The following is a 23,713-nucleotide window of genomic DNA, read 5'->3' as shown; positions in this document are numbered from 1 at the left end:
AGACGAATCGTGAAATAAGAAAGAAAAATATTATTTACAAAGGAAAGGGCACGTATATCTAATGTTGTTTAAACTGTATCAGTTCATTTCAACAGAATGAAGCATATTGAGCAAATTTAGTATAGCATCGGAACGCGAACGTACTCGTTCCATTTCCATACGAAATTCTTCCAGTTGAGATTCGATACGTCGTGTATACGCGTGACAACATCTGCAGGTAAAGAAAAGAAATTTTTTTTTTTTATTATTTATTTAACAATTTCGCGCTCGAGTTAAAACGAAGAGGTCAAGAATATAGAAAAAAAGGGATGTAAACAAAGAAATATATAAATATTATTTATACGATATAATTTACCTTCCATTAGATTGCTGCAAGTTTGAACAACCAGCATCTGGCGAGTTACAAGACGTAACGTTGATTTGTGGAGAGTAATTAACTGAATGTGATGCCTCTTTCCCATTGGAACTTTTTTTAGATGAACTCGCACTCCCATTGCGATAATCTCCGCAACTTTTTAAAAGATCCATTAAAATTCCTCTTACTTTCTTACCGCTGGATCTTCGTTGTCTAATCTGAGTAATGTAATGAATAGTTTAGTTTTATTTATTTTCATATATGATTACGATATTCAAAAAAGAAAAAATATAGTATATATATATGTATGTATGTATGTATCTGTTCGTGGAAAATATTTGATTTTTCTTACTTCAGGTGTTTCGCAGGAGCTTCTTTCTTGGATTAACAGGTCATCGTTGTTACCCATTGGACTATGATTACAAAAATGTTCAACACCGCTATCGTGATTACATCCCATACATCCTAACGTTGATTTGCATGCGTGCGATGTTTCTCTAATCGTGTTACAGCATTTCATATCATTCTGAAAATTCGCCTCTGTATTATGTAAAGAAGATCGACGACACGTAGTTCGATGCTTACATATCACTTCTTTGGCATCGACTGTTGGATTTATATATTCGTACAAATCCTTCCTACAATCTGGCGTATTTCTAAATGGGAACTTCTTTTCTGTGTAAAACCCTTCTTTAACACAATTAGGACTATCATTGCTATGTTTTAGTCTTTCACAATCACATACATATTTATAATCTCTTTCTAAATGCTCTATGTGATGTAAACAACAGGAATGTGATTTTTCTGGTAGATTAATATTTCGTTTGTGTATGGAACATTCTTTCTGTTGGTTCAATAAAATACACTTTTCACAAGAAACAGAAGCGCTTGGACTTAATAAGTTATCTACATATACTTTTGCATCTGATCTATCTGGTACATTCAAGTACTGATGTGAGGTATGTCCTTCATTACACTTAGGTGGTAATTTTACTTTTTTGTTCGTTGAACATACCATTTGACTACCATTGAACTTTCTGTGTGGTGTAACGGTGTTTTGCAAACAAGCACATTTTTTGTTGACGCAAGGTGATTTTGTTGATACTTCTAAATCTTCTTCTCCCTCGACTATTGATGTTTCACTTATCTGTAGAAATCGTTCAAATGAATGATTAGATTAATCCTCGCAGTTGTTTAAAAAGTAAGAAAGTTTAAGAGTATATATATACTTGCCTCTTTGCCCCAAATGTTGATTGTACCATTTATTTCGGACATACGTACTTCCACATTACCAAGCAAATATGGACCACATTCTCGTATACAGTTCATACTAACTGCTTCTTGATCATTACTAGGTATTTCTGCTTGTATCAAAATACTTCGATCGTCTGTATTTTCATCTTCTCGATATACAAAACATTTCACATTGCTTTCTTGATTTTCAATGTCTTCCGTTTTATCATTTTTGTCTTCTATGGTCGTGGGACTAGCCGAACGACTTAAATTATTTATTCTATTCTTTTGTGTATCTAATTTTACATCATTGTAATTATCCGGTGTTTTGACATCTACATTAAAGTCAGAAGTTGTCGTACTTGATTTTCTTTTTATTTCTGTTGTATGTGGTATTTTTAATGGTTGTAAAAATATTGAATTTCCAAGCATTTCAGTGGCTTTCCTCTTTTTCGTATTGAGCGGTGATTTTATTGTGAAGGTATTGGAACCAGCTATTATTGAACCATCATTTTCCTTGACAATTTCATTTTCTTCACTTCCACTTGGTCTTTTAACAGAGCGACTACTATTGTGAGAAGTAGATTTTATATCAGATTTTGACTTTCCTTGTGTTATACTTGAAAGTGTTTGTAATATTCTGGAAGATGTGATAAATGCTCGTGACAAAGGACGATTCATTTTTCTTGGTGTATCGTCTGTCATCACTAAACTATCCTCTGAGTTTAATACCGTACCCAGATCTGGTGGTTTAATTGAAATACCAGAGCTACCTGCGCTATCCGTCCATTGATTTATAGAGCTCGTTACAGATGTAATACTACTGGCAGATAGTTTGTTAGAATTTTCTTTCGTATCATTAATTTCCTTAGTTTCTATTACTGATTCCGCAATTACGTCCGTTTGTATTCCTACAACTTTTGTTTCACAAGTTCGATTTTCTTTATTGTATTTTGTGAGAGACATTTTTAACTCTTCCAATTCTTGTTTCATTTTTAAATTCTCTGCCAACGTGTTTTGATACGCATTTCTTAGATTATTAAATTGAATAGTTTTTTGATCGAGCTGAGTCTTTAATAATGTTATTTGCATAGTTTCCAAATTATTTTTGTTGGTATCCTCGTTTATTTTTTCAAATTTCGACTCTACATTTTCTTTAGATTCTTCGTTCATTACCTTAATACTTTTCACATTTTCTATTTTTAATGAACAGGCCGCAGGGTTACTATTGTTAGCTTCAATGGTATTTATAACATCAACGTCACTGTAAGCTTGAATATCATTATTTTCATTTTGTTCAATATTCATATTTTTGTTTAATTGTGCATCTTGAGTGAAGTTCGTGTTATCTTGCATATACTCATCGTAACTTAACGTGCGGAGATTGAAAAGATTTAATTGTTGTTGATGTCCATTAACTAAAGGTTGTTCATCTGTGAATTTTAAATCCTTTTGAACAGCAGATTGATTGTAGGTATGATTAAGCATATTCATTTGTACTGAACCATTACGTTTTTCATTTTTTTTTTCGGTACTTGAAAATTCTTTTTCTTCGACATCTATGCCAGTAGGCTTCGCATCTTGTTTCGGTTTATTAATTACTATTTCTTCTTCTTCTACTTCACCATTTTCTGTTATTGGTGCCATATATAGATTTTTATTTGTATACGACTCTTCAATTTCCAAGTCTTTAATTGCTCTTTCCGCATAATCCTTTATAACTTTATTTGTTTTTATATCTTTACTTTGTTCTATATCAATATCTAGACAATAAATGAAATAGATAAGATTTCTGTTTTTTGAATATTTATGTTTATGTATAATATTTTACCTGTTGCACCTGCACAATTTTTATCTTTCATATGTTCTTCTGTAAATTCTTGATCTCGTTGACGTCTTTGAGACGAAGAAAATTTGTTTTGCTCTTTTATATCGTTAATATAACGTTTCACTTTGCTTTCTATATGTCTGTATCTAAAAACATAGAAATCTTGTAATATATAATATTTTGCAGAACGCTTTAATAATATTTTTAAATACTCAACCTATATCTTTTTCCTAAATCTGTATTGCAAACGTTGTTTTGGAAGATACTTAAATCTTGCAGAGAGAGACTCTTGTCTCTGTATCTTCTCTTCAATTTACTCTTAACGCCTAAGCAGTCCGACGCAGTTTCAAAGTAATTTCTTTCATATTCCTCGTCATTATCATCATCTTCTAGATCATCTTCTACATCATCGTCATCATCATCATCTAACATTCCATTGTCTTGATCATTTTCAATATCATCCATATCTGCACGCAAAGAATTAATATTAATAACAATAAATATAAGATATAAGACATAGATAAGAAATATGTAGAGAATACATGAAACTATTGGATTACCATCGCTATTACCATAATCTCCATCATCGTCATCGTAACGTGGATCTGTTTCTTCTTCGGACGAGAGAACGTAAACGCTAGCAGGGCCTTCTTGTTCACTAGTACAAGGACTATGAGATTGTTCTTTCGTAGGAGACTCTTCCTCGTGATGTTTCGCATTACTGATATCTGAATCTTCGCATTTAGAGGATGTTGAAACACTGATGTATGTCGGCATTTCTTCGTCTTCTAACATTGGTGTTTCAGAATGAGCCATTGCCATAGCATCCACGCTTTTCGAGTGATTCTCATTTGATTCTTCTTTCTCCGTTTGATTGTTCATCTCGATATCGCTCGACACACGTTCCTTCTGTTCCGACATGTCTAAAGTTAATTTATGTTCGTTAGTACCGTTATCAATACCGTTACAGATGATTGTTGTTAACCATCGGGAGATAAGACAGTATTAGGCGCACTTTTACAATATTTCTCGATAGGATCCAAATAAATCGTACAGGGGGTATGAAAGTCTATTGCGCCGTCCGCCATCTTAAACTCGCCTCCTTTCAGAGCGAGCTAAACGTGCATCAACTTCTAAATGTATATGTATATATGTATGCATATATATATATAATGTGTATATATATATATATATATATATATATATATATATATATGGTGTATGTATGTATGATGTATAATATGATACGTGGAAAGCTCTTTCGATTTACACAATTTTAGAAAGTTATTTTTATCCCATCTTTTCTTTTTCTATTACAAAAACACAACGATGTGATTACTACGTTACCATAACACTTTTTCAAGCTTCATCATTTCATGAATATTACTAAGAACTTAACGAGAATATTTACATGTCAAGCGCCTCTAACGGGACTAACGACCCGCGTTTACATACAGGGCTGTACGATGAAAATTGATCATTATTTAAACAATTTAATAATTAATCCAAAAGTGGTCATATATCTTCGAAAATTGTTATAATTTTGATAAACGTAGTAATGTATTTTCATTCATACGATGTTCCTTCGATTTATATCGAAGAATATTCTTAATTATCTTTTATGAAGAACAGGAAATTCGATTTTGAAAATAATACTCATAAATATGTAATACAAATTAATTCATAAATTTCTATAATATATATATATATATATATATATATATATATATATCATTGAATCAAGTTACATTAGTAAAATTCAAAAAAGTACGGCGATCAGACAGTACTGTCGTCCAAATTCTGAAAATAAGGAACGTTCCTCTTGTTCAGATTAGAATGCCGCATGCGTGCGCGCTTGTGTGTTTACGGAAGCGTGTTACTGGAAAGTGTGCGTCGAAAAATTGAGAAAAGAGAGAAAAGAAAGGGAAGAGAAAATCGAAAAAAATGCCTTCCGAAGACAAATCTCTTCCAATAACAATTGAGTTTGGGTAAATGTTGCGAGAAATATATTAACGTTTGTCAAGTATTTTTATCACGAAATGACAACTATTATACTTCACTAATGGCAACTATATACTTCATTTACATTGTTTTTACAGAGGTGGTGCCGAGTCATTGTTTGATAAAAAGAAAAAACACGAGGTTAACTTACCTGCTGGCGAATGTACGTATATAATAAAATCTTTCTTTGTTTTATAAATATCCTTGAATAATGATAATATGATATTTCGTAGGGAAATTGAAACGTTTATTATATTGGATAAAAGATAACCTATTGAAAGAACGACTGGAACTTTTTATGCAAGAAGATACCGTGTAAGTATCGTTTGATAAATCTATTCGTAATCTTTTTTTTATATCGAAATTTCTGTTTCGAAAACTTTCCCTTTTTTCTTTGCGTAAAACAAAAAGAAAAGAAAAAAAAAAAAAAATAAGAAAGAAAAGAAAAAAGAAACAAAAAAGACGAAGAAGACAAAACGAAACAAAAAAATTTTTTCTTCGATAATTCGATCTCGATGATGTTTTAATCAGGATAATCACAACATGTAGAAAAATGTTGAAACGACCCACGCGGTTTCCTTCCGATTTCACTCACCTTTCCTTGCTCTATGTACAATGACACGTTCACATTTTCATCATGGCAACTAGCCTGTGTAGTACCATTTTGTTCCGATAGGTAGTGTCGCGAATTCATTTGGCGGGCGAACGCGGTAAAATGTAACAGTGTTATAACGTTCGAAAGTGAATAATAGTGATGTGAATGATGTGATTTTGTGACAGTTAAAATTGAAAGTTGTAATTTGATCTTTCAGACGACCAGGGATTCTCGTTCTCGTAAACGACACTGATTGGGAATTATTGGTAAGTTTTATTAGGTTATATCGTTTAATTTTATTCTTGTACATACACCATTTTTATTCTTTCCTTCCTTATAGCATTCTAATATTCTCTTGATTTATGATGTTATTTTAAGATAAAAATTAGAATCGTTTTATTTATTTATTTTTTGCTTCATGTAAAGAAAATACAGAAAAAAAAAAGAGAGAGAGTAAATAGAATTAACCATGTGAGAGATAGATTTGTAAGTTAGTTAGTTTCGCCGCTAGGCGGCTCTGGAGTTTATTGCAATGGTTGATCATTGACGTACAGTATCGAAGACAACAACTTATAGGGATCTACACTTACCAACATTGCGTTAGAAAGTTTTGAATAGAAAGAGGATCTTTAAAAAATTTAATCAACGAAATGATTATCAACAATTACTTTCCAAAATAATTCAAATGAGAACCTTCCTCTCTAAAAATAAGATCTCCCAAAATATGTAAGAATTTATTTTCCATTCCATTTAATATTGTAACGGAGTTAACGTAACATCAAACACATTCACGAGGGAGCTTGGAAAGCGTTAGCAACTCTTTCTTCCTTTCTCTCTCTTTCTTTCCTTCTCTCGAAAAGGGCGCAAATCATCTTGGCTCGCCACACCCGCGGGAAAATTATCATTTTAAATTTGTAAATGTATAGTATAGGCTGTGAGGCGCTATTAGAGCTCGTAGCTACTTTTAAAGGGAAGAAGGGTGGAGGGAGAACCAAAAAGCAGACGGGAGAAGGATGATGGGTTCGGCCATTATTATGATAATACCAACGTTTCGCAAAGCTTCTCTCGCACACTTCGACTCCCACGTCTCTTTGTCTCGCTTTCACGTTTCACCCTCTGCTCTCTTTCTATATCTATCTCTTTCTCTCTCTCTCACACACACATACACGTGCGCGTGCGAACACATACACGGATATAGCTTGCAAGTTCCTTTGCTTTCCTCTTTTCCTTCCTAAATGCTGCTTCATCTCATATGCGACGTCCTTCCTTGGAGTACTTTTTCTTTTCTTTCTCGTCAGGATCAATTCGTAAATTTTAAGGGAAACTCTCGTTTGGATCTCTCGAGTATTGTAATAGATCTTCTTGTCCAGTGACGTTATAACGAGAAGGATTCTATTCCAAAGTGAACACGTACATATGTACGTTCCCTTTCAATTTACGCGAGATCCTTCGTAACACGAAGGAATATCTATCGGTGTTTACAGGGCCAAGGAGATTACGTCCTACAACCGAGAGACACCGTGCTCTTCATATCGACGTTACACGGTGGTTAAGACATCGGATGGACCGTCGATGTCGATGGAAAGACGTATGATATTCGAGGATGGCTATTCACGAGTCCACAGAACTATATTGGAGAGAGTTTCTTCTTATTATTATTATTCTTCGATAATAAAGTTATTTCTATAAATGCCTGATTTGATTATGCGAACGTATAGACTTTAACAAAAATTACGAAAACTTTTTTGTTAATTTTTTACGATTTCTTTTTTTTTATTCTCGTTTCACACTATTTTTTTTTCATTTCTTTTATTTCTTCTTCTCTCTCTCTCTCTCTTTTTTTCCATTTTTTTTTTTTTTTATATACTTCACAAATACCACGTACAAACGTTTTAATAGAATTACACGTACAAATCTTGCCAGCTGACGAGTTAACTACAAACGTATCATTTTTATTTATGTTTTTGTGTCTTCTTTTTTTACTTTTTTTTTTTTGGTATATGTATACACCTGTTCTAAAATTACAGAACCTTGTGAAGGGAATCGTCGTACGATCACGTACGTGTCGATCTCGTTAGCGGGAGGGCATACTAATTGTAAGGACGATTGAAAAAAAAAAGGATAAAATAGAAACAAAAACAAAAACAAGAAGAACGAAAATAAAACAATATATCATAAAAGAAATAGGAAAAGAATAATATACATACACATGTGTATATATATATAAATATATATATATAAAAAGAAAGAAAGTTCTCTCGTACTCTCAAAGTTCGGTCCTTTGATCGAAGGTAGACTTTCACAGGACGTCACTTGGCAAGTTCTTTAAGGCGAACGTGCTGGAAGACGTACCATCGTAATCATCGTTGTTTGGCATGTGCATTCGAATAGAAATACGTCGAAAAGGGAAGTTTCGAATGGAATAAAACTTGCGCATGCTTTCTTTTCTTCTTTTCAAGAGACAAAAAGAGTGAGAGAGAAAAAGAAAGAGAGAGAGAGAGAGAGAGAGAGAAAGCTTTACGAGTTCTCTCTCTTTCTCTCTCTCTCTCTCTCTCTTTCTCTTTCTTTTTCTCTTTCTTTTTTTCTTTTCTAAAAAGAGAAACGTTCTCGTTCGCGCGACGTACAACGTTCAGGATAAGTTTCTCGTAATGACTATAATACAACGGCCGACACTTTGGCTGGTCTCCAAGGATTCTCGCCACGATCGCTCTTTCCCCTACTTTTACCGTCGCTTATTTCGTCCCTGAAGCTCTACCACCGCGAGCAACGTCCCGGTACTTAGTACCACCCTTTGCCACCATCTACGCGATACCTACCCCCACTTGCTTTCCAGCCCCCATTTTCCTCACCGAGCGACCGACCGAGCTTGCCCTCCTTCAACCCTCTTACTCGTCCTCTTTACTTTGTGGCATGCTGGGCTTTACATACATTACGTTACAATTAACATTGGACTTTCCACGAGTTTCACCACTTTTCGACGCTTTCGAGAATACTCGAAATAAGAAATGAAAGGATTTAGTTAAGGAAAAAGCACGTGCCGACGGATAAGTAGAAAATAATAGAGATAGACAGATAGAAAGATAGAAAAAATTAGACAAATGTAGAAAAGATTGACAAGTAGATAAAAATAGATAGACAGACGGATAGGAAAAGGTGGAGTGGTAAATAGAATAAGATAAATAGATAGAAAGAAACAGAGGGAAGAAATATTTATCGTACTGAGATTTTATCTGTATAAAATATAATAGATAGAAATAGAAAGAGAAAGAGAAAGAAAGAGAGAGAGAGAGAGAGAGAGAGAGAGAGAGAGAGAGAGACAAAGAGAGAATTTTTAATTATACTAATTTAAATTTATAATATATATATATATATATATAATATAATATAATTTAATATATATTTTCAATTATATTAATTTAGATTTATAATTATATTATATGATATGATAATATGCAATAAGAAACAAAAAATTTTTAAACAATATATAAATATAAATCACGTATCTATAGGAAAAAGGATAACAAAAAAAGATAGATGAATAGAAGAAATATTTATCATACTAATTGTAAATTGTAATCCGTCAATATAAAATATAATGGAGAGAGAGAGAAAAAGAGAGAGAGAGAGAGAGAGAGAGAGAGAGAGAGAGAGAGAGAGAGAGAGAGAGAGAATATTCTTGATCGTAATATGATAATTTATATTGAAAAAAAATAACTTTATAAAAATAATGTATGAATATAAATGAAATATGGGGAGAAAGAGAAAGACAGAAACAAGGAAAAGAGGTACAAGAAAGAGAAAGAAAGAAAGAAAGAAAGAAAGAGAGAGAGACAGGTAGACAGATAGACGGAGAAAGAGAGAGAAAGAAAGAAAGAAAGAAAGAAAGAGAGAGATAGACGTGCTTTATCTGGTATGCGTGGAAAACTTGGCTCGTTAATTAACCGCTCGAAAGAAGGAATTTCTAATGGGACAGGCAAGTAGCTCTTTCACCTCCTTTCTTTATTCTTTTCGCCCTTTCACCGATTCGTTTTAATCGGTTTTTAGTGAACCAGAGTACGGCAATCTGGCACGTTTTCTCTCTCTCTCTTTTTTCTCTTTTTTTTTTATATAAAAAACACGATACATCAATCACGTCGTCATTACACGATATGTAACACAGCTGGCACATCGAAAAGGGGAATACTCTGCAATCGTTTCAACGAGCTTTACTCGCTCGTGTGTTTATTCGGTGATTCTGGAAATGCGTTGGTACGTGCTTTCAACGGTGTACTCCGAATGGAGAAGAACGTGAGACCTGAAACGCACAGCATCCACGTTTAATCCGGCCTAGCTAGAAACCTCCTGTAACTAGCAGTATTATATTCTCTCTCTCTCTCTCTCTCTCTCTCTCTCTCTCTCTCTCTCTCTCTCTCTCTCTTTCTCTCTCTTGTTCACTTTTGTTTGAACTATCAACAGGAATGTTCTTTACATTGCTTTTCAACATCGTCATTATCATCTCTCTTTCTCTCTCTCTCTCTCTCTCTATATATATATATCTTTCTCTTTCTCTCTTTCTTCTTTTGTCTCTCTACTTACGTATATAATATCTGTAAATAAGTATCCTAAGAGGATTATTCTAAACGATTATTATACAGTAGATGAATTACGTAGAGACGTAGTAGAGGAGTCCGGTCGAAACTCCACTTCCAAACGTTATGACATTTATTGGACACGTGTTACGCGAACTCGCTTGACCAAAACGCGCCCTTCTCTGTTGATCATTTGAAAGCTTGAAATCTAAACTGGAGTCACATTAGATCCACATGTAGAAATTCATGATTTATTCATTCGTTTAATCCTTCATTACTTAACAAGCGTGTACTTATTGATCGTGTATATTTTTATTTCCTTATAAAAAATCTTTCTTTTTCCCTTTTCCCTTTCTTTCTCTCTCTTTCTTTTCTTTCTTTCCTTTTTTTAAATCTCTCGATTGCACTCGAAGTAGTTTGCAATGTATTTTAAAATAATTTTTATCCTTTTCTTTTAGAAACATCGTAAATGTTTAGTTATACATACATACATTAAACGATCTTTGGGTGTTCAAAAAAATTAAAAAAGAAAAGAGAGAAAGAGAGAGAGAGAGAGAGAGAGAGATAGACCGATAGATGGATAGATAAATAGATACAGAAAAAAAAAATATCGTGCGAGAAATTCAACGGAATTAGAGTAGAAAGGGTTCTCTTCCAGATTTTCGCGAGAATGAAATCAGCCGTTGTCTCAGTATCGTCGCGAATTAAACTTTCGCGTCTCCACTAACGGTTGTTTCACTTTGAAACATGCGTATAATTTCTGTTATCTTTTCTACTCCTTTACCAACCGTATATACCATTCCCCTTCTTTTTACTTCCTCCTTGTCCTTCCTTTCTTCCTTCTTTACTTCCTTACTTACTTACTCCTTCTCTCTCTTCCTTCTTCCCGCGAAATATAAAATAATAAAGGCACCGACGAACGAGTCCCTTGGGAACTTTGGCTATTTTCTCGAAACCCTTCCAAACTAACGCGTCTCGAACTTTTAACGATTCGCTCTCTTTTCTCTTACTCTTTTAACGGTCCCCTATCCTTTTCTTTCCTTTTCTTTCTATCCTTTTTCCTTTCTCTTTCGTTTGATTTCTTCATTTGCAGTTCCCTCTCAAATTTTTATTATCGTTTATCGATTCTTTTTTTTTCTTCTTTTTCTTTTTCTTTTTCTTCTCTTTTCACTTCATTTCTTCTCTTCTTTTCCTTTCTTTCGAACCCTTTACAAGAGCAGAAAATTTCAGTGGTTCTACTCGACGTTCTTTTTCTCTTTCCCTCTCTCTCTCTCTCTCTCTCTCTCTCTCTTTTTCTTTTCTTCTTTCTTTCTTTCTTTCTTTCTTTCCTTCTCATTTTCTCTTTTTCTTTCTTTCCACTCGGTAATTACTACTTACTCGCATAATTACACGTTCGTTCTCGCGTATGCCGTATTTATTTTAGTTTAACAACGGTCTAACCATTAGAGTACTAATCCTCTTAATGTCTTCCTAGTCGGTGTGCCCTGCGTTTGTTATAATTTTTTTTTGTCATTTCTTTTTTCTCTCCTCTTTTCTTTTTTCTTCTTCTTCGAACACTCTTCTCAATTTACACCGAGCATTTCATTTCTGTGATTAATTCGTTTCGCAAGAAAGCTTCGAGTACAACGCTCTCCCGATGTTAACGAAACGCGAACGGAGAGATATTTTAAAATACATTCGTCGTAATTTACGTTTCGTTTTCATTCCTAATACTGAAATCTCAAACAACAAGTTGAACGTGTTCATGAATATTCGTAGTGGTATTTAAAAAAAAAAAGAATAATAAAAAATAAAAATAAAAAGGAAAAGAAAAAACAAAACAAAAGAAAAGAGGAGAGGAAAATGGGAAGAAGAATTTTATTCAAACTTTTCCAACAAGAAAGTTTGTTCCACGAAACGACGATTTTGTTTTTTTAAAATTACGATTACTTCGAAATACGTACCCAATGAAAATAAAATATATATATATATATATATATACACGCGTATAATACTCTCTCGAGGTGGACATTGGATAGACAAATTAAAACGAACTTATCGCACGATATAATCGTCGAATAATTTTTTTCTTTGAAAATATCTTCTCGAATACTTAACGAATAGATAACACCTGGCGCTTCTTAACATTTGGCTCCAGTGCCAAAGTCATTCGAAAAAGTATGGAGCCGAAGAGGAGGAATCGATCGAAGAAGAACTAGTAGTACAGAAAGAAGAATAAGAATAAGAATAAGAATAAGAAGAAGAATAAGAATAAGAATAAGAAGAAGATACCCGTATGCCCATTTTAATTCTTCTCTTTTCGTGCTTAAGCTCGCATTCCATCTTACTACCTCGTCCTTTCTTCTTCGTCTCGGTTGGCCTCCTTTCCTTTCCTTTCTTTTTTTTTCCCTTCTCCTTCCCCTTCTTTCCATTCTCTTCCCTTCCCATCCCTTTTCTTTTCTTCTCTTTTCTTTTTTTTTCTTTTCTTTTCTTCTTTGACTCGTTCGTGACAATGTCCCCGAGACCATCAGCAGGCCATCAGCATAAAACGCGCGGTTTTATGAGCCGTAGTCGGTAGACGGTTTCGCGTTACATCCTTCTCGAATGCTCTTCTCTTATTCTCGTTCCTCTCGTACTTCTCTTCGTACTCGCGAATCTTCCATTCTACGTTTTCCACTACGATATTGTGTCGGCGAAGAATCCACGAAGGATCCTCTTCGAGTCACTTTTCGTTGAAACGACGTTAGTAGTACCAAAGAAGAGATTGCCTACGTTGACCTTTCTTATGAAAACGCTATTTCTTTTCTTCCTTTCCTTCCTCTTTTTCCTCTTTTCTTTTTTCTTGCTTTTTTTTTGTTTATTTATTTTTTTTTGTTACCTTCTCTTTTTTCCTTTTTACGAAGAGATCTCAAGTAATAATAACGTTGGTAGAATATGATTAATTTGCGCGATGCGTTTTCTTCCAAGATATCTTTTTAAGTCGCTGAGTTTCATTATTTTAAGTATGACAGTACGTATAATCAGAATTGTTGATGATAATTTCGTTCATTTCGTTTTATTGATTATAATTTATCTTATATAAGTTATAATCAAAATTTGCACATTTCTTCTTATACGATCTTCGATAGTTTTTAAGGTCAATGATCGAGTGCCCCTAATGATAGGCAAAAATTGTGTTTCCAATATATTTTACATGAAAATATTTAACGATGTGTATTATCTTTGTTTTCTTTTTGTTCTTTTTTCATTTCATTCCATTTCATTTCATTGATTATACTTCATTTTCGAAGTTGCTTTCAAAATTTCTGTTTTAACGTGATCATCGATAATTGATATTAATGATTGAGTGCCCCTGGTGATAGGCAAAATTGTATGAATTTGCAGAATAGTTTACGTACAACATTTTCGAACTAAAAATTTAATGAATTAAAAAGAAAAAGTAAGTGAATAATGACGTTGTCCATAGTGAAATAGAAAGAGACAAAGAGAGAGGGAGAGAGAAAAAGAGAAAGAGAAAGAGGGAAAAGAGGAGGAGGAGACGAAAACGTTGTCTCTTAAATATCTTTCGATCTCCCGTCGAACGCAGGAGACCCGTGGCAAATTGGAAAGAGCTTCTCTCCTGCATCCTGCGTCGTTCTCCTGCTTTCCATCGTGAGTTACGAGAGTGAGAAGGAGGGTTGGGTTAGCACAATGCACGAGATTTCGTTCGGTCCATCGGGAGTCTCGACGCATCCCTATAGGCAGCTATTAGGGCGTGGGTCGCGAGTCTTTCGGGGAGAGATTCCCACTGGATGAATCGACTGGATGCTTCGACAGGATAGCTCAGAGGATTGTGGAGTCTCCAAGAAGGTGGATAATTTGTCCACTATCTCTATATTCTTCTCTCTTGCCCTCTCTCTCTTTTTTTATATAAATATATATATATATTTTATAAACAGTATATATTATGTACAATATATTACATACATAAATATTTATAATTTAATATACAAACGTAATATATATATATATTTGCTATTAAATATATACATATATTAAACTATAAACTTATAGTTTCATACAGTCATAAAGTAATTTAATTTGCAAATAATTCTTTTTTTATTTACTATTATTTATAAACGTACTTAATAGTAAAACTAGTAAACTACAAAAATGTATATAATTTTCAAAATGATACATTGTATATATATATACGTATATATATATTTCTTTATTTCTTCATTTTCTTATTTTCTTTCTTTAAGCCTCACTTTTAATCTATATCTTTCTAATCTAATTCTTTCATTCTACTTCTTTTTTCATCCTCATCCTTTCGTTCTCTCTTTTTATCCTCATTCTCTCATTTGATCTCTCTTTATCATCAGTCTTTCAATCTTTCTCTCTTTATCCTCATACTCTTTCTCCCTTCTCTCCCTCTCTCTCTCTCCTCTAATCGAAGCAACCCTACATCGTTCATCCCCAGAGAACAGGACAAGCTCGCCAAGCCGCTGACCCGAATCTCAACTAGGTGTTCATGTCCATTTCGGTTATGCACCATGCGAACTGTCTCTCTACTTCCCATTCGGTTCGTCAAGATCGTATGTCATCGCGATTGATAATAATGCTATTTCGAATCGATAATGTTACCATAGGGATGAACGTTAGGGGAGAAAATAGATAAAATCGTTATCGTCGAAAAAAGATGAGAGACTAGTTCGAGGACGAACGATAAGGAGACATTAGAAGACGAGGATCTTGCAATGGACAAGGATTAAAAGATGAAGAGTCATCGCGTGATCGTAAAACATTATCTTTCTCTAAATAACGCAGGGTCCCCATAGAACGAGCATCTTCCTCTTTCTCTTTGTCTCTTTCCCCTTCTCTTTGTTTCTTTCTCTTCCTTTCTTTTTTCTTTTTCTTTTTTTAATTATAGAAAATATTAGGGTTGCCTTTTCAGATTCTTCTAAGAATTGCTTCTCTTTGGATTAATCTTCGAGTATTAAACTTGGCATATCTCTTTTTACATCTCGAAACGTTTCTCTCGTTCTTTTTATTTATTGTGCGGAACACGTACCCAACTATAAACGTACCATAATTATAAAAGAAAAAAAAAAAATGGTTCCGTAGAAGATATAATAAAGAATTGGTTGTTAATGACGAATGCGTTGTGGTTTATTCACGCTAGAGACATTAATGACAATGCCGTAGCCCATTTTTGGCAAAGGTCGCGATTTAACGGCGATACAGCCGTCGTGAGTAACGATCCTTTACGATCGTTTCGAATCTTTATGGCGATTCATATTTATTTTTTCCAGGATGTTTATGTTGTCGAGATATAACAGAGAAATCGTTGTAGCCGTAGTCTCCTCGTAGTCTCGCTTGAGAATACGTCGCGTAAAGCACGATTGAAGTACTCGCCAATAAAATTGCCTATGGTGGTGATAGCGATGGTGATAGTGTTGGTGGTGGTGACGATGGCGTAGGAGGGTAGAGAATCGAACCACTTTTGGCCTTCCTTCGATATATCTGTCTCTCTCGTTTTTTTTTTTTTTTCTTTTATTTTTCTATACATTAAAGTACGAGATTGAAAGAGAGAGAGAGAGAGAGAGAGAGAGAGAGAGAGAGAGAGAGAGAGAGAGAGAGAGAGAGAGAGAGAGAGAGAGAGAGTGTGGGTGGGTGGGTGGATGTATACGATTAGCTTTCTTTCTCTTTTCCTCTTTTTCTTTCTTTCAATTATGTAATTTATTCGAACCTATCAAACCTACCGAAAGACGATTTACTTCAAAGTTTATTCCTATCTCTGATTTACCAAAGTTCATTCGCATGACGGCAGGTAATTTCGAGTTAAATCTCCAGAGTCCAATTTGACCTATGACTCTTTCATGCGTGAGTAGTATACACGATAATCCTAATGGGACTACCTTACCTTATCTTCATCCCGGTGACACTTTAGCTTTCTGATGAGATCAACTTCTTATTTTTATGATGATGATCATAGTCATGATGATGATTATTATTATTCTTATCATCATCATCATCATCATCATCATCATCATCATAATCATCATCATCATCATTATTATTAGAAAGAGTTTTATATGCACCTATTACACGTACGACGGCAAGTCGAGCTTTCATCGTAGCTAGCTGGCAAACAGCTGTAATACTTTTGGCAGGCTCACGTTACTATCACTCGTTGTGCTACAACCATACGTTTTGTCTGTAGAAGTTGCGTATAACTTTAATTAACGTGCCATATCGAATTCGTTCCAACGTTAATGCTTCCTCTCATCGCTTTTCCTCGATTTAACGTTTTGGAAGATGACATGAAAGTAACGTAACCCTACATACCTTCCCTCCCACACACACACACACACACACATACGTGAACACGTATAAACATTTTCACTTTTCGGCACTATCATTCGCGGATAATCATTCGTCCTGTCACTATCAGAATACCTTTCGATATCTATTTCTTTTTCCTCGTTTCTATCTTTTTCAAGTATTTGTTTCAAGAGATCCTCTAGATTCTATTATCTTCTCTAGATTATTTCTTTTATTTTTCTTAGTCGTACTTCAAAGTTTTTACGATTAAAAAAAAAGCTGTTTTTTTTCTCTCTTCCCTTGTTTTTTTTCTTTTCTTTTCTTTTGTATTTTCCTTCTCTCTCCGTTTTTTTTTCTTCGCATAGAAGAAAGTTCTTCTAGTTAGACTCCTTGGACACAGTTGAAAGTTCCCAAAGTAACTCTCTTCTTCTATGGCGGATAACGAATATAGAGGACGATAACGAGGATAAAGTGCTCGGTTAATGGCATTTCGTTGTGAATCGATCTTAACTCGATGACTTCGATACCGAACCACGATGTGATCGAATTTCCTTGATGGTTCTCGAGGATGCGTTAAATAAGTACGTACGTAGGTAATCAATGCAACGTTAGAAAAGTAATAGTAGTAGTAGTAGCAGTAGTAGCAGTAGTAGTAGTAGTAATAGCAGTAGTAGTAGTAGTAGCAGTAGTAGTAGTAGTAGTAGTAGTAGTAGTAGTAGTAGTAGTTAGCTTCGGCACGAGAGGCTACGTGCCAAGGACCCGTGTAAAGCTACCCCCTGGCCTCATTATAATAAACCGCGAGAAGTGACATGACTTACGTTACAAACTGTGCGTGGCATGAACTTTCTCTATCTTTCTCACTCTTTCTCTCTCTCTCTCTCTTTCTCTTTGTCTTTCTCTTTGTCTTTCTCTTTGTCTTTCTCTTTCTTTTTCTCTTTCACTTACTCTCTTCCTCCTTGTTCGTTAGCGAAGCTTCTTCCGATTTTTTCCAACAACTTGAAATCCTTTGCCAAAGTCGAGCTAGCTATTTTGTAAACGTGGAATGTTTCATTGATTCGATATAAGAAAGAAAAAACAACAACGATAACAATAACAATAACAATAACAATAACAATAACAATAACAAATTTGTTTAAGAGCGATAACATTTTTTAACGTTTTTAATTTTTCTTTCTTTTTCTCTTTTTTTTCTAAACTTTTATTTCTCTTTTCTTTTTGTTCCTTTTGCTTCGAGGATATAAATTAAAGAGGATATCAGGAAGGAAGGAAGGAAGGAAGGAAGAAAGAAAGGAAGGAAGGAAGGAAGGAAGGAAGGAAAGAGAGGAAATGAGGCTAATCTCCGATATTAATTTTTCTACCTCGTGCAAACATCGAGGGTAAGGACGTAACGTGAAAGAATTTAATCTTTCCCGATACGTTATTTAGACTTCTATTACTATAGGTACCAATACACAAACTAGCTACCGTTCAACTCTCACCACCAAATTCCTTTGGCAGATTTCTTTCGTCGGCGCTTAAACCACATTTCAAAAGTTAAATTGCAGTAGATATTCTCTTGAAGTAATTCATTTTCGTAACTTGATTTTCATGGAGATTGGATTCTTTTAATTTTATTTTTTTCTTTCTTCCGTGCGATTCGATAACACGACAAACGTTAAGGACCGAACGAAAAGACAATTTCTTCTCTTTTTTCCTTTTTTCTTTACTTTTTTTTTTCGATAGTAATTACGAACGGATTCGTGCGAGAGAGTGAGAAAGAGAGAGAGATCTTTTTACTTCCTATTGGGTCGTTCCTTCGTCCGAATCGACTGAATTAATCAGGAGGATTCATAATGGTCGTCGTAATCGAGGAAAGATCGTGTAATTTTTAACGACGAGGATAGAAGATATGATTCGTTTTACTTAAAGTGGCTCTGGTATTACTACTAGTCACAAAAAGCATTATCTCGTTATCCCTCTTGTCGGTTTTCTCTTGTTAAGAAGGAGGAAGGCGTAAGTAGGAGGGTAGAGTAGGGGAGGAGGAGGAAAAGTGGAAAAGGAGTTGAAAAGTGTAAGTAACCGACAAGGATAATTTCTATTTCTCGTTCGGTTTGTTCTTCGGAGTATCCTAACACGTTACCACGCTTTCTTCGCAAGGAGAAATGCTGTAAAGTAGATCGCGAAGATAAGACAAATTGAAAGCCGAACAGATGCCGAGAGAAGATGCCCAAGTGGCATCGTTGGGTGTTGCTAGGCTACTAGTTCCTTTCTATCGATGAGTGAAAAAGAGAGGAAAAGAGAGAAGAGAGAGAGAGAGAGAGAGAGAGAGAGAGAGAGAGAGAGAGAGAGAGAGAGAGAGAGAGAGAGAGAGAGAGAGAGAGAGAGAGAGAGAGAGAGATAAAGTTATTTTCTTCCAATTGAAAACTTTATAATATGCATATTTTATATATATTTATATATGTATTATATATACATAAGAAGAAGAATTTATATTTTTGAATATCTTGAATAGTATTTTGAATATCTTCTGTATAGCATTAATATTTTATTTATAATATATATTTTATTCATGTCTTCTTGCGTCGTATAAAAATTTTAATGTTTAATCGTTAGTATTGTTCCTGAAAGCAGACAACATTTTATACTTTGTAGATAGAGTATATTAAGAAACTTTTGAGCCCCTGAACAAAGATATCCCGTTATCCGTACAAGTATGTACGACTGTATTGCCTATCACAGGGGCTTAAAAAAGTTTCTTATCGATAACGTTCGTAATCTATATTATCGACGAAGAAGTATAAAGTGATGCCTATCTTCAGGGACGATATTTTATAATATTGGTATATTCGGGAAATTTCGAGTTGAGAAAAATCCATATAAATAAATCTGTTTAAAAAGAAAAAGATAAATAACGATGGATAAAGGAAACACGATCAACCCGGTTTACTTTCACTTTTGTAATACGATTGGTACAAGCTCGATGATCGAACTATTTAGAGGAACGTACACACTCTCTCGTTTCGATGTTACTCCGGTATTAAAACAAGCTGTTACCTCGAGGCAGTTAGATCGAACGCACGTTACTAGCATGTTACAATCGAGAAACTATCCATCGTGTGCTGGCTATATCGAATAGTTACTCCTAACGGCTTTTATATCGAAGCTCAAAAGCCAGAAAAGCGAAATAAATTTACACGCCAACCGATGAATTTTGTTTTTTTTATCCATGTACTTTTTTCCCTTTTTTTTTTCCTTTTTTTTTTTATCAAGCTTAAAGGCCCTTTTATTTATTTTTATTTTTATTTTTATTTTTACTCTATTTTATTTTATTCCATTTTATTTTATTTTATTTTATTTTTTCCACAAATTAAACTTCCTCTCGACTCGAAAGTTTTCGGTCTCTCTCTTCCTCTCTCTTCCTCTTTCTGTCTCTCTCTTTTTATCTCTCTTTCTCTCTTTCTGTCTTGTATCGGCAGAATTTTCATTTTCACCTGGCTCCTTCCAATTTTCCTCGGTACTCTCGATTCGATCCTCGAGTGGGTACATACTCGAGTTAACGACTTCATCTGGGACCGCGTGTACCTATCGTCTAACCGGCACGACTTCGTAGATCGCTTTGAAGAGCGTACTGTTAGAGAATGAGAAGAGGAAGAGAAGAGAGAGAGAGAGAGAAAGAGAAAGAGAAAGACTTTTCGAAAATGAATGAATTCGTTCGTTAGGAGATTCAATATTGTTTCAACCTTAAGATTCGTAGGAAGAGTCGAGTAAGGCACTTTTACACATACACACACACACATACACACAATACTCTCTATTCCTTTTCATCAATCAAGTATCTTTAATATTTTTATCAAAGTGAATATATCCTTCAATTTTTCGCGTTTACAAGTTAATCAACATTCTCCCGATAAAAAAAAAAAAAAAGAAAAGGATTTCTACTAAATGAAGATGAAAGATGGTAGATAGGCATTTTATCTTTCTTTTTCTCTTCCCTTTCTTTTTTCTCTTCTTTTCTTTTCCTTTTTCTTCCTTTCTTTTTTTCCTTCCCAAAGAAGAAGGGTCACAAATCTTTATAAAAACATTAGTCTCGTTTTATGGTCTTTTGTTTATTTTTTCCTTCCTTGTTTGCTTCGCCGTAAGAAAAGATAGGAAATTTTGGAGATTTCAATATATACACACACACACACACACACACATATATATATATTTACACACACATACACACACATCAAAAAGGTCCAGCTTTCTTTCTTTTTCTTTTCTTTTTTCTTTTTCTTTTTTTTTTTAAACGCCGACACGTTGTGTGTGCGTGCAACATCATCGCCGAGCAAAGTGTGGCTACCGTGGAAGTGCGATAAGAGCCGCGAAGGGAGAGAAACGATGATACTCGTGGAAAAGGGCTGCCCTGAAAAGCCTACCGCAATCATCGTAAGGGGATTCGGGGTCCCCTTTTGGTACTCTCTCTTTCTCTCTCTTTCTTTCTTTCCTTCTCTCTGTCTGCTTCTCTCTCTCTCTCTCTCTCTCTCTCTCTCTCTTTCTCGCTTCCCTTTTCATCGTGGTCCCACCCATGTCCTTCTCGAGTATCCACTCGACTCTTCCGTCTATCTCTTAACCGTTTCGTCTTTCAAGTGCGAGCTGAACGGAACTCGCCTTAATGGCTCCGCTGAGGACGAACGGCGGTAGTTGCTCGAAAAAACAATTTTCCTTGTCTCTCTGTGCGCTTCTCTTTCTCTTTCTCTTTCTCTTCTTCTTCTTCTTCTTCTTCTTCTTCTTCTTCTTCTTTTTCCTTTTCTTCTTCTTTTTCTTCTTCTTCGTTTAGCTGACGCAAAGAATCTTTAGTCTCTCGTATTAATTGCTTTCAAATTAAATTGTCTCATTTTTTACTTGCACATAAATTTCTTTTTCTTTCTTCTTTTTTCCTTCCTTTCTACCTTTTATTTGTTTTTTTTTTTAATTCTTCTTTTATAATTCTTCTTTGTTGTTGTGTTTTTTTTTCTTTCTTTCTTTTTTTTTTTTTTCATTCGTTTTAAATCATTATCCCCCATTAGTCGAGAGAATTAGCTCTCTTTAGTCAGTTTTATTTATTTATCTGTTTTCTTTTCTTTTCTTTTTCTTTTCGTTGCATTGTTCTTTCTTCCCATGTTTCTTTCTTTTCATATATATATATTATAATTATATAATATATATATTATATTAACTAATATATTACATTTATATATATATATATATATATATACACATATAAATAAGTATACAATTTTTTGATTTGGCACAAGATACATGTACCATGACATTTTTTCTTATAATTGATTTGTGTTTCGCTTTTAATTCCAGATATGAATCCGATATCTAGGACTATCTAAAAGATTCGAGTTTGGCCGTCCTAGGATGATAACTTCTCTCTACTACGCTTCATGTCGAACTCTATGGGATAACGGAATTGGCTGCATCTAGGCTCTATCTTGGATAAGGATAGCGATATATATATACATACATATATATATATATATATATATATATATATATATATATATACACACACACGACGTTGGAAGGGCTTGGAAGAAAAAGAAGGTAAAGTAAGTAAGTAGAGGGAAAGAAAGAAGAAAGCCGCCAGTAGGATTTTCTATGTGGATATCTATCTTTGTACACACACAAATACGTTCATGCACGCACCCACATGTGTGTATATATATATATATATGTATATGACTATGTGTGTATATACGTAAGATCTTCGGTAGGGGCTCTCCGTTGTGAACTTTTGCAGATATTGAATATCTCGGACCATCAATCACCTTGACGCGGCAATATCCGAAAGTATTACTCTTATATTTGTTTCTATATCGAGCACCGATTTATGGCTAAGGCACTCACTTTCTTCCGTCCAACTCGTGGCTCGATCATGCGCATCTTTTGTCTATATAGGAAGAAGAAGAAGAAGAAGAAAAAAGAAAAGAAAAGAAATGAAAAGAAAAGAAAAGAAAAGAAAAATGAGGATGATAAAGAAAGAAGGAAAGGGAGAGAGAGAGAGAGAGAGAAAGAAAGAGAGAGAAATAAAGTAAGTTATGAATAAATGTGAATCGTTTGAGATCACGTACGAGCAACTAATTCTAGAAAGATAAAACTTTATTGAGATAAAAGGTAATTAAAATGCGTTCTTATCGTTCTTATAACAATGAATTCTTCATTTATTTTATACAAATCAAGTTGAGTGAGTGATACTTAATTGGTATGTATATTTTTTAGTATGGATTATAAGATCATTATTATGAAATTTTATAACAAATTATTATTACACACAAACATACACATACGGTCGCGCGTGTATATTTTTATATGTGTGTGTGTGTGTGTACGCGTTATATCGTATCGTATTGTATTATATTACTATTTTATAACAAGTCTTTTTACCTCTCCTTTAAAGCAAACACGGTATATTCGTTAGCACGCCTTTTATTAATCTTACGGTGCGATTGTAATTTCAGTGCTCTTTGCCGTCAGTTGGCTGGAGTTTGCTAGAAATAGAGAGAGACAGAGAGAGAGAGAGAAAGAGAGAGAGATACACTCAGTGCTTTTGAACACCGAGGGGGAGTTAATCATCCAGAAAGTGTCGCGTGTCAGAGGGTTACCCTGTCTTCTCCTTCTTCTCCTCCTTCATCTCCTTCTCTATCTCCTCCTCATCCTTCTCATCCTCGTCCTCCTCCTCCTGCTCTTCCTCCTCCTCCTCTTTCTCCTCCTCCTCCTCCTCCTTCTTCTTCTTCTTCTTCTTCTTCGTCGTCGTCGTCGTTTCCTTCGTTTTCTTATTTTTCTTCTTTAGAAACAGAAAATAGAGAAAGGACAGAATATCGCCAGTAGTATTCCTTTAT

General features: G+C 34.4%; 2 protein-coding genes across 6 annotated transcripts; one reads left to right on the top strand and one right to left on the bottom strand.

Moving 5' to 3' along the window:
- Positions 1–10: 10 nt before the first annotated feature.
- Positions 11–4,569, bottom strand: LOC127069139 (kinesin-related protein 4-like). Of its 2 annotated transcripts, none has more exons than XM_051005871.1 (8): positions 4,432–4,569; positions 3,977–4,339; positions 3,634–3,883; positions 3,420–3,562; positions 1,589–3,351; positions 708–1,502; positions 356–573; positions 11–211 (listed from the first exon to the last, which is right to left on the bottom strand). In XM_051005871.1, the coding sequence occupies exons 1-8, from the start codon at positions 4,502–4,504 to the stop codon at positions 79–81; spliced, it is 3,738 nt and encodes a 1,245-aa protein (XP_050861828.1). In that variant the 5' UTR covers positions 4,505–4,569; the 3' UTR covers positions 11–78. The 2 variants fall into 2 exon arrangements, with proteins under 2 accessions (XP_050861828.1, XP_050861829.1); XM_051005872.1 differs by having other exon boundaries at positions 3,989–4,339.
- A 671-nt stretch (positions 4,570–5,240) lies between these two features.
- On the top strand, positions 5,241–22,905 carry LOC127069140 (ubiquitin-related modifier 1). 4 transcript variants are annotated; one of them, XR_007783373.1, is made up of 6 exons: positions 5,241–5,404; positions 5,516–5,580; positions 5,651–5,732; positions 6,230–6,278; positions 18,100–18,241; positions 22,179–22,905. XR_007783373.1 is itself a non-coding variant. In XM_051005874.1 (5 exons), exons 1-5 carry the CDS (start codon positions 5,361–5,363, stop codon positions 18,109–18,111), a joined length of 252 nt encoding a protein of 83 aa, XP_050861831.1. In that variant the 5' UTR covers positions 5,241–5,360; the 3' UTR covers positions 18,112–19,143. The 4 variants fall into 4 exon arrangements, 2 of the variants coding, with proteins under 2 accessions (XP_050861831.1, XP_050861830.1); XR_007783372.1 differs by lacking the exon at positions 18,100–18,241 and adding an exon at positions 17,317–17,446; XM_051005874.1 differs by lacking the exon at positions 22,179–22,905 and having other exon boundaries at positions 18,100–19,143.
- The last annotated feature ends 808 nt before the right edge of the window (positions 22,906–23,713 follow it).

Source organism: Vespula vulgaris, chromosome 14, assembly GCF_905475345.1.
Source record: "Vespula vulgaris chromosome 14, iyVesVulg1.1, whole genome shotgun sequence".
Lineage (NCBI taxonomy): Eukaryota > Metazoa > Arthropoda > Insecta > Hymenoptera > Vespidae > Vespula > Vespula vulgaris.
Note: the sequence above shows the minus strand (reverse complement) of the source record. Positions and strands in the feature narration are given on the sequence as shown.

Bases quoted from the DNA above. Each gene is read 5' to 3' on its own strand.
- LOC127069140 (XM_051005873.1), top strand. From the start codon at position 5,361: ATGCCTTCCGAAGACAAATCTCTTCCAATAACAATTGAGTTTGG. The intron at 5,405-5,515 runs GTAAATGTTGCG...TTGTTTTTACAG, and splicing joins CCAATAACAATTGAGTTTGG to AGGTGGTGCCGAGTCATTGT. The intron at 5,581-5,650 runs GTACGTATATAA...GATATTTCGTAG, and splicing joins TAACTTACCTGCTGGCGAAT to GGAAATTGAAACGTTTATTA.
- LOC127069139 (XM_051005871.1), bottom strand. From the start codon at position 4,504: ATGGCGGACGGCGCAATAGACTTTCATACCCCCTGTACGATTTATTTG. The intron at 3,884-3,976 runs GTAATCCAATAG...CTTTGCGTGCAG, and splicing joins AGATTATGGTAATAGCGATG to ATATGGATGATATTGAAAAT. The intron at 3,563-3,633 runs GTTGAGTATTTA...CTATGTTTTTAG, and splicing joins GATTTAGGAAAAAGATATAG to ATACAGACATATAGAAAGCA.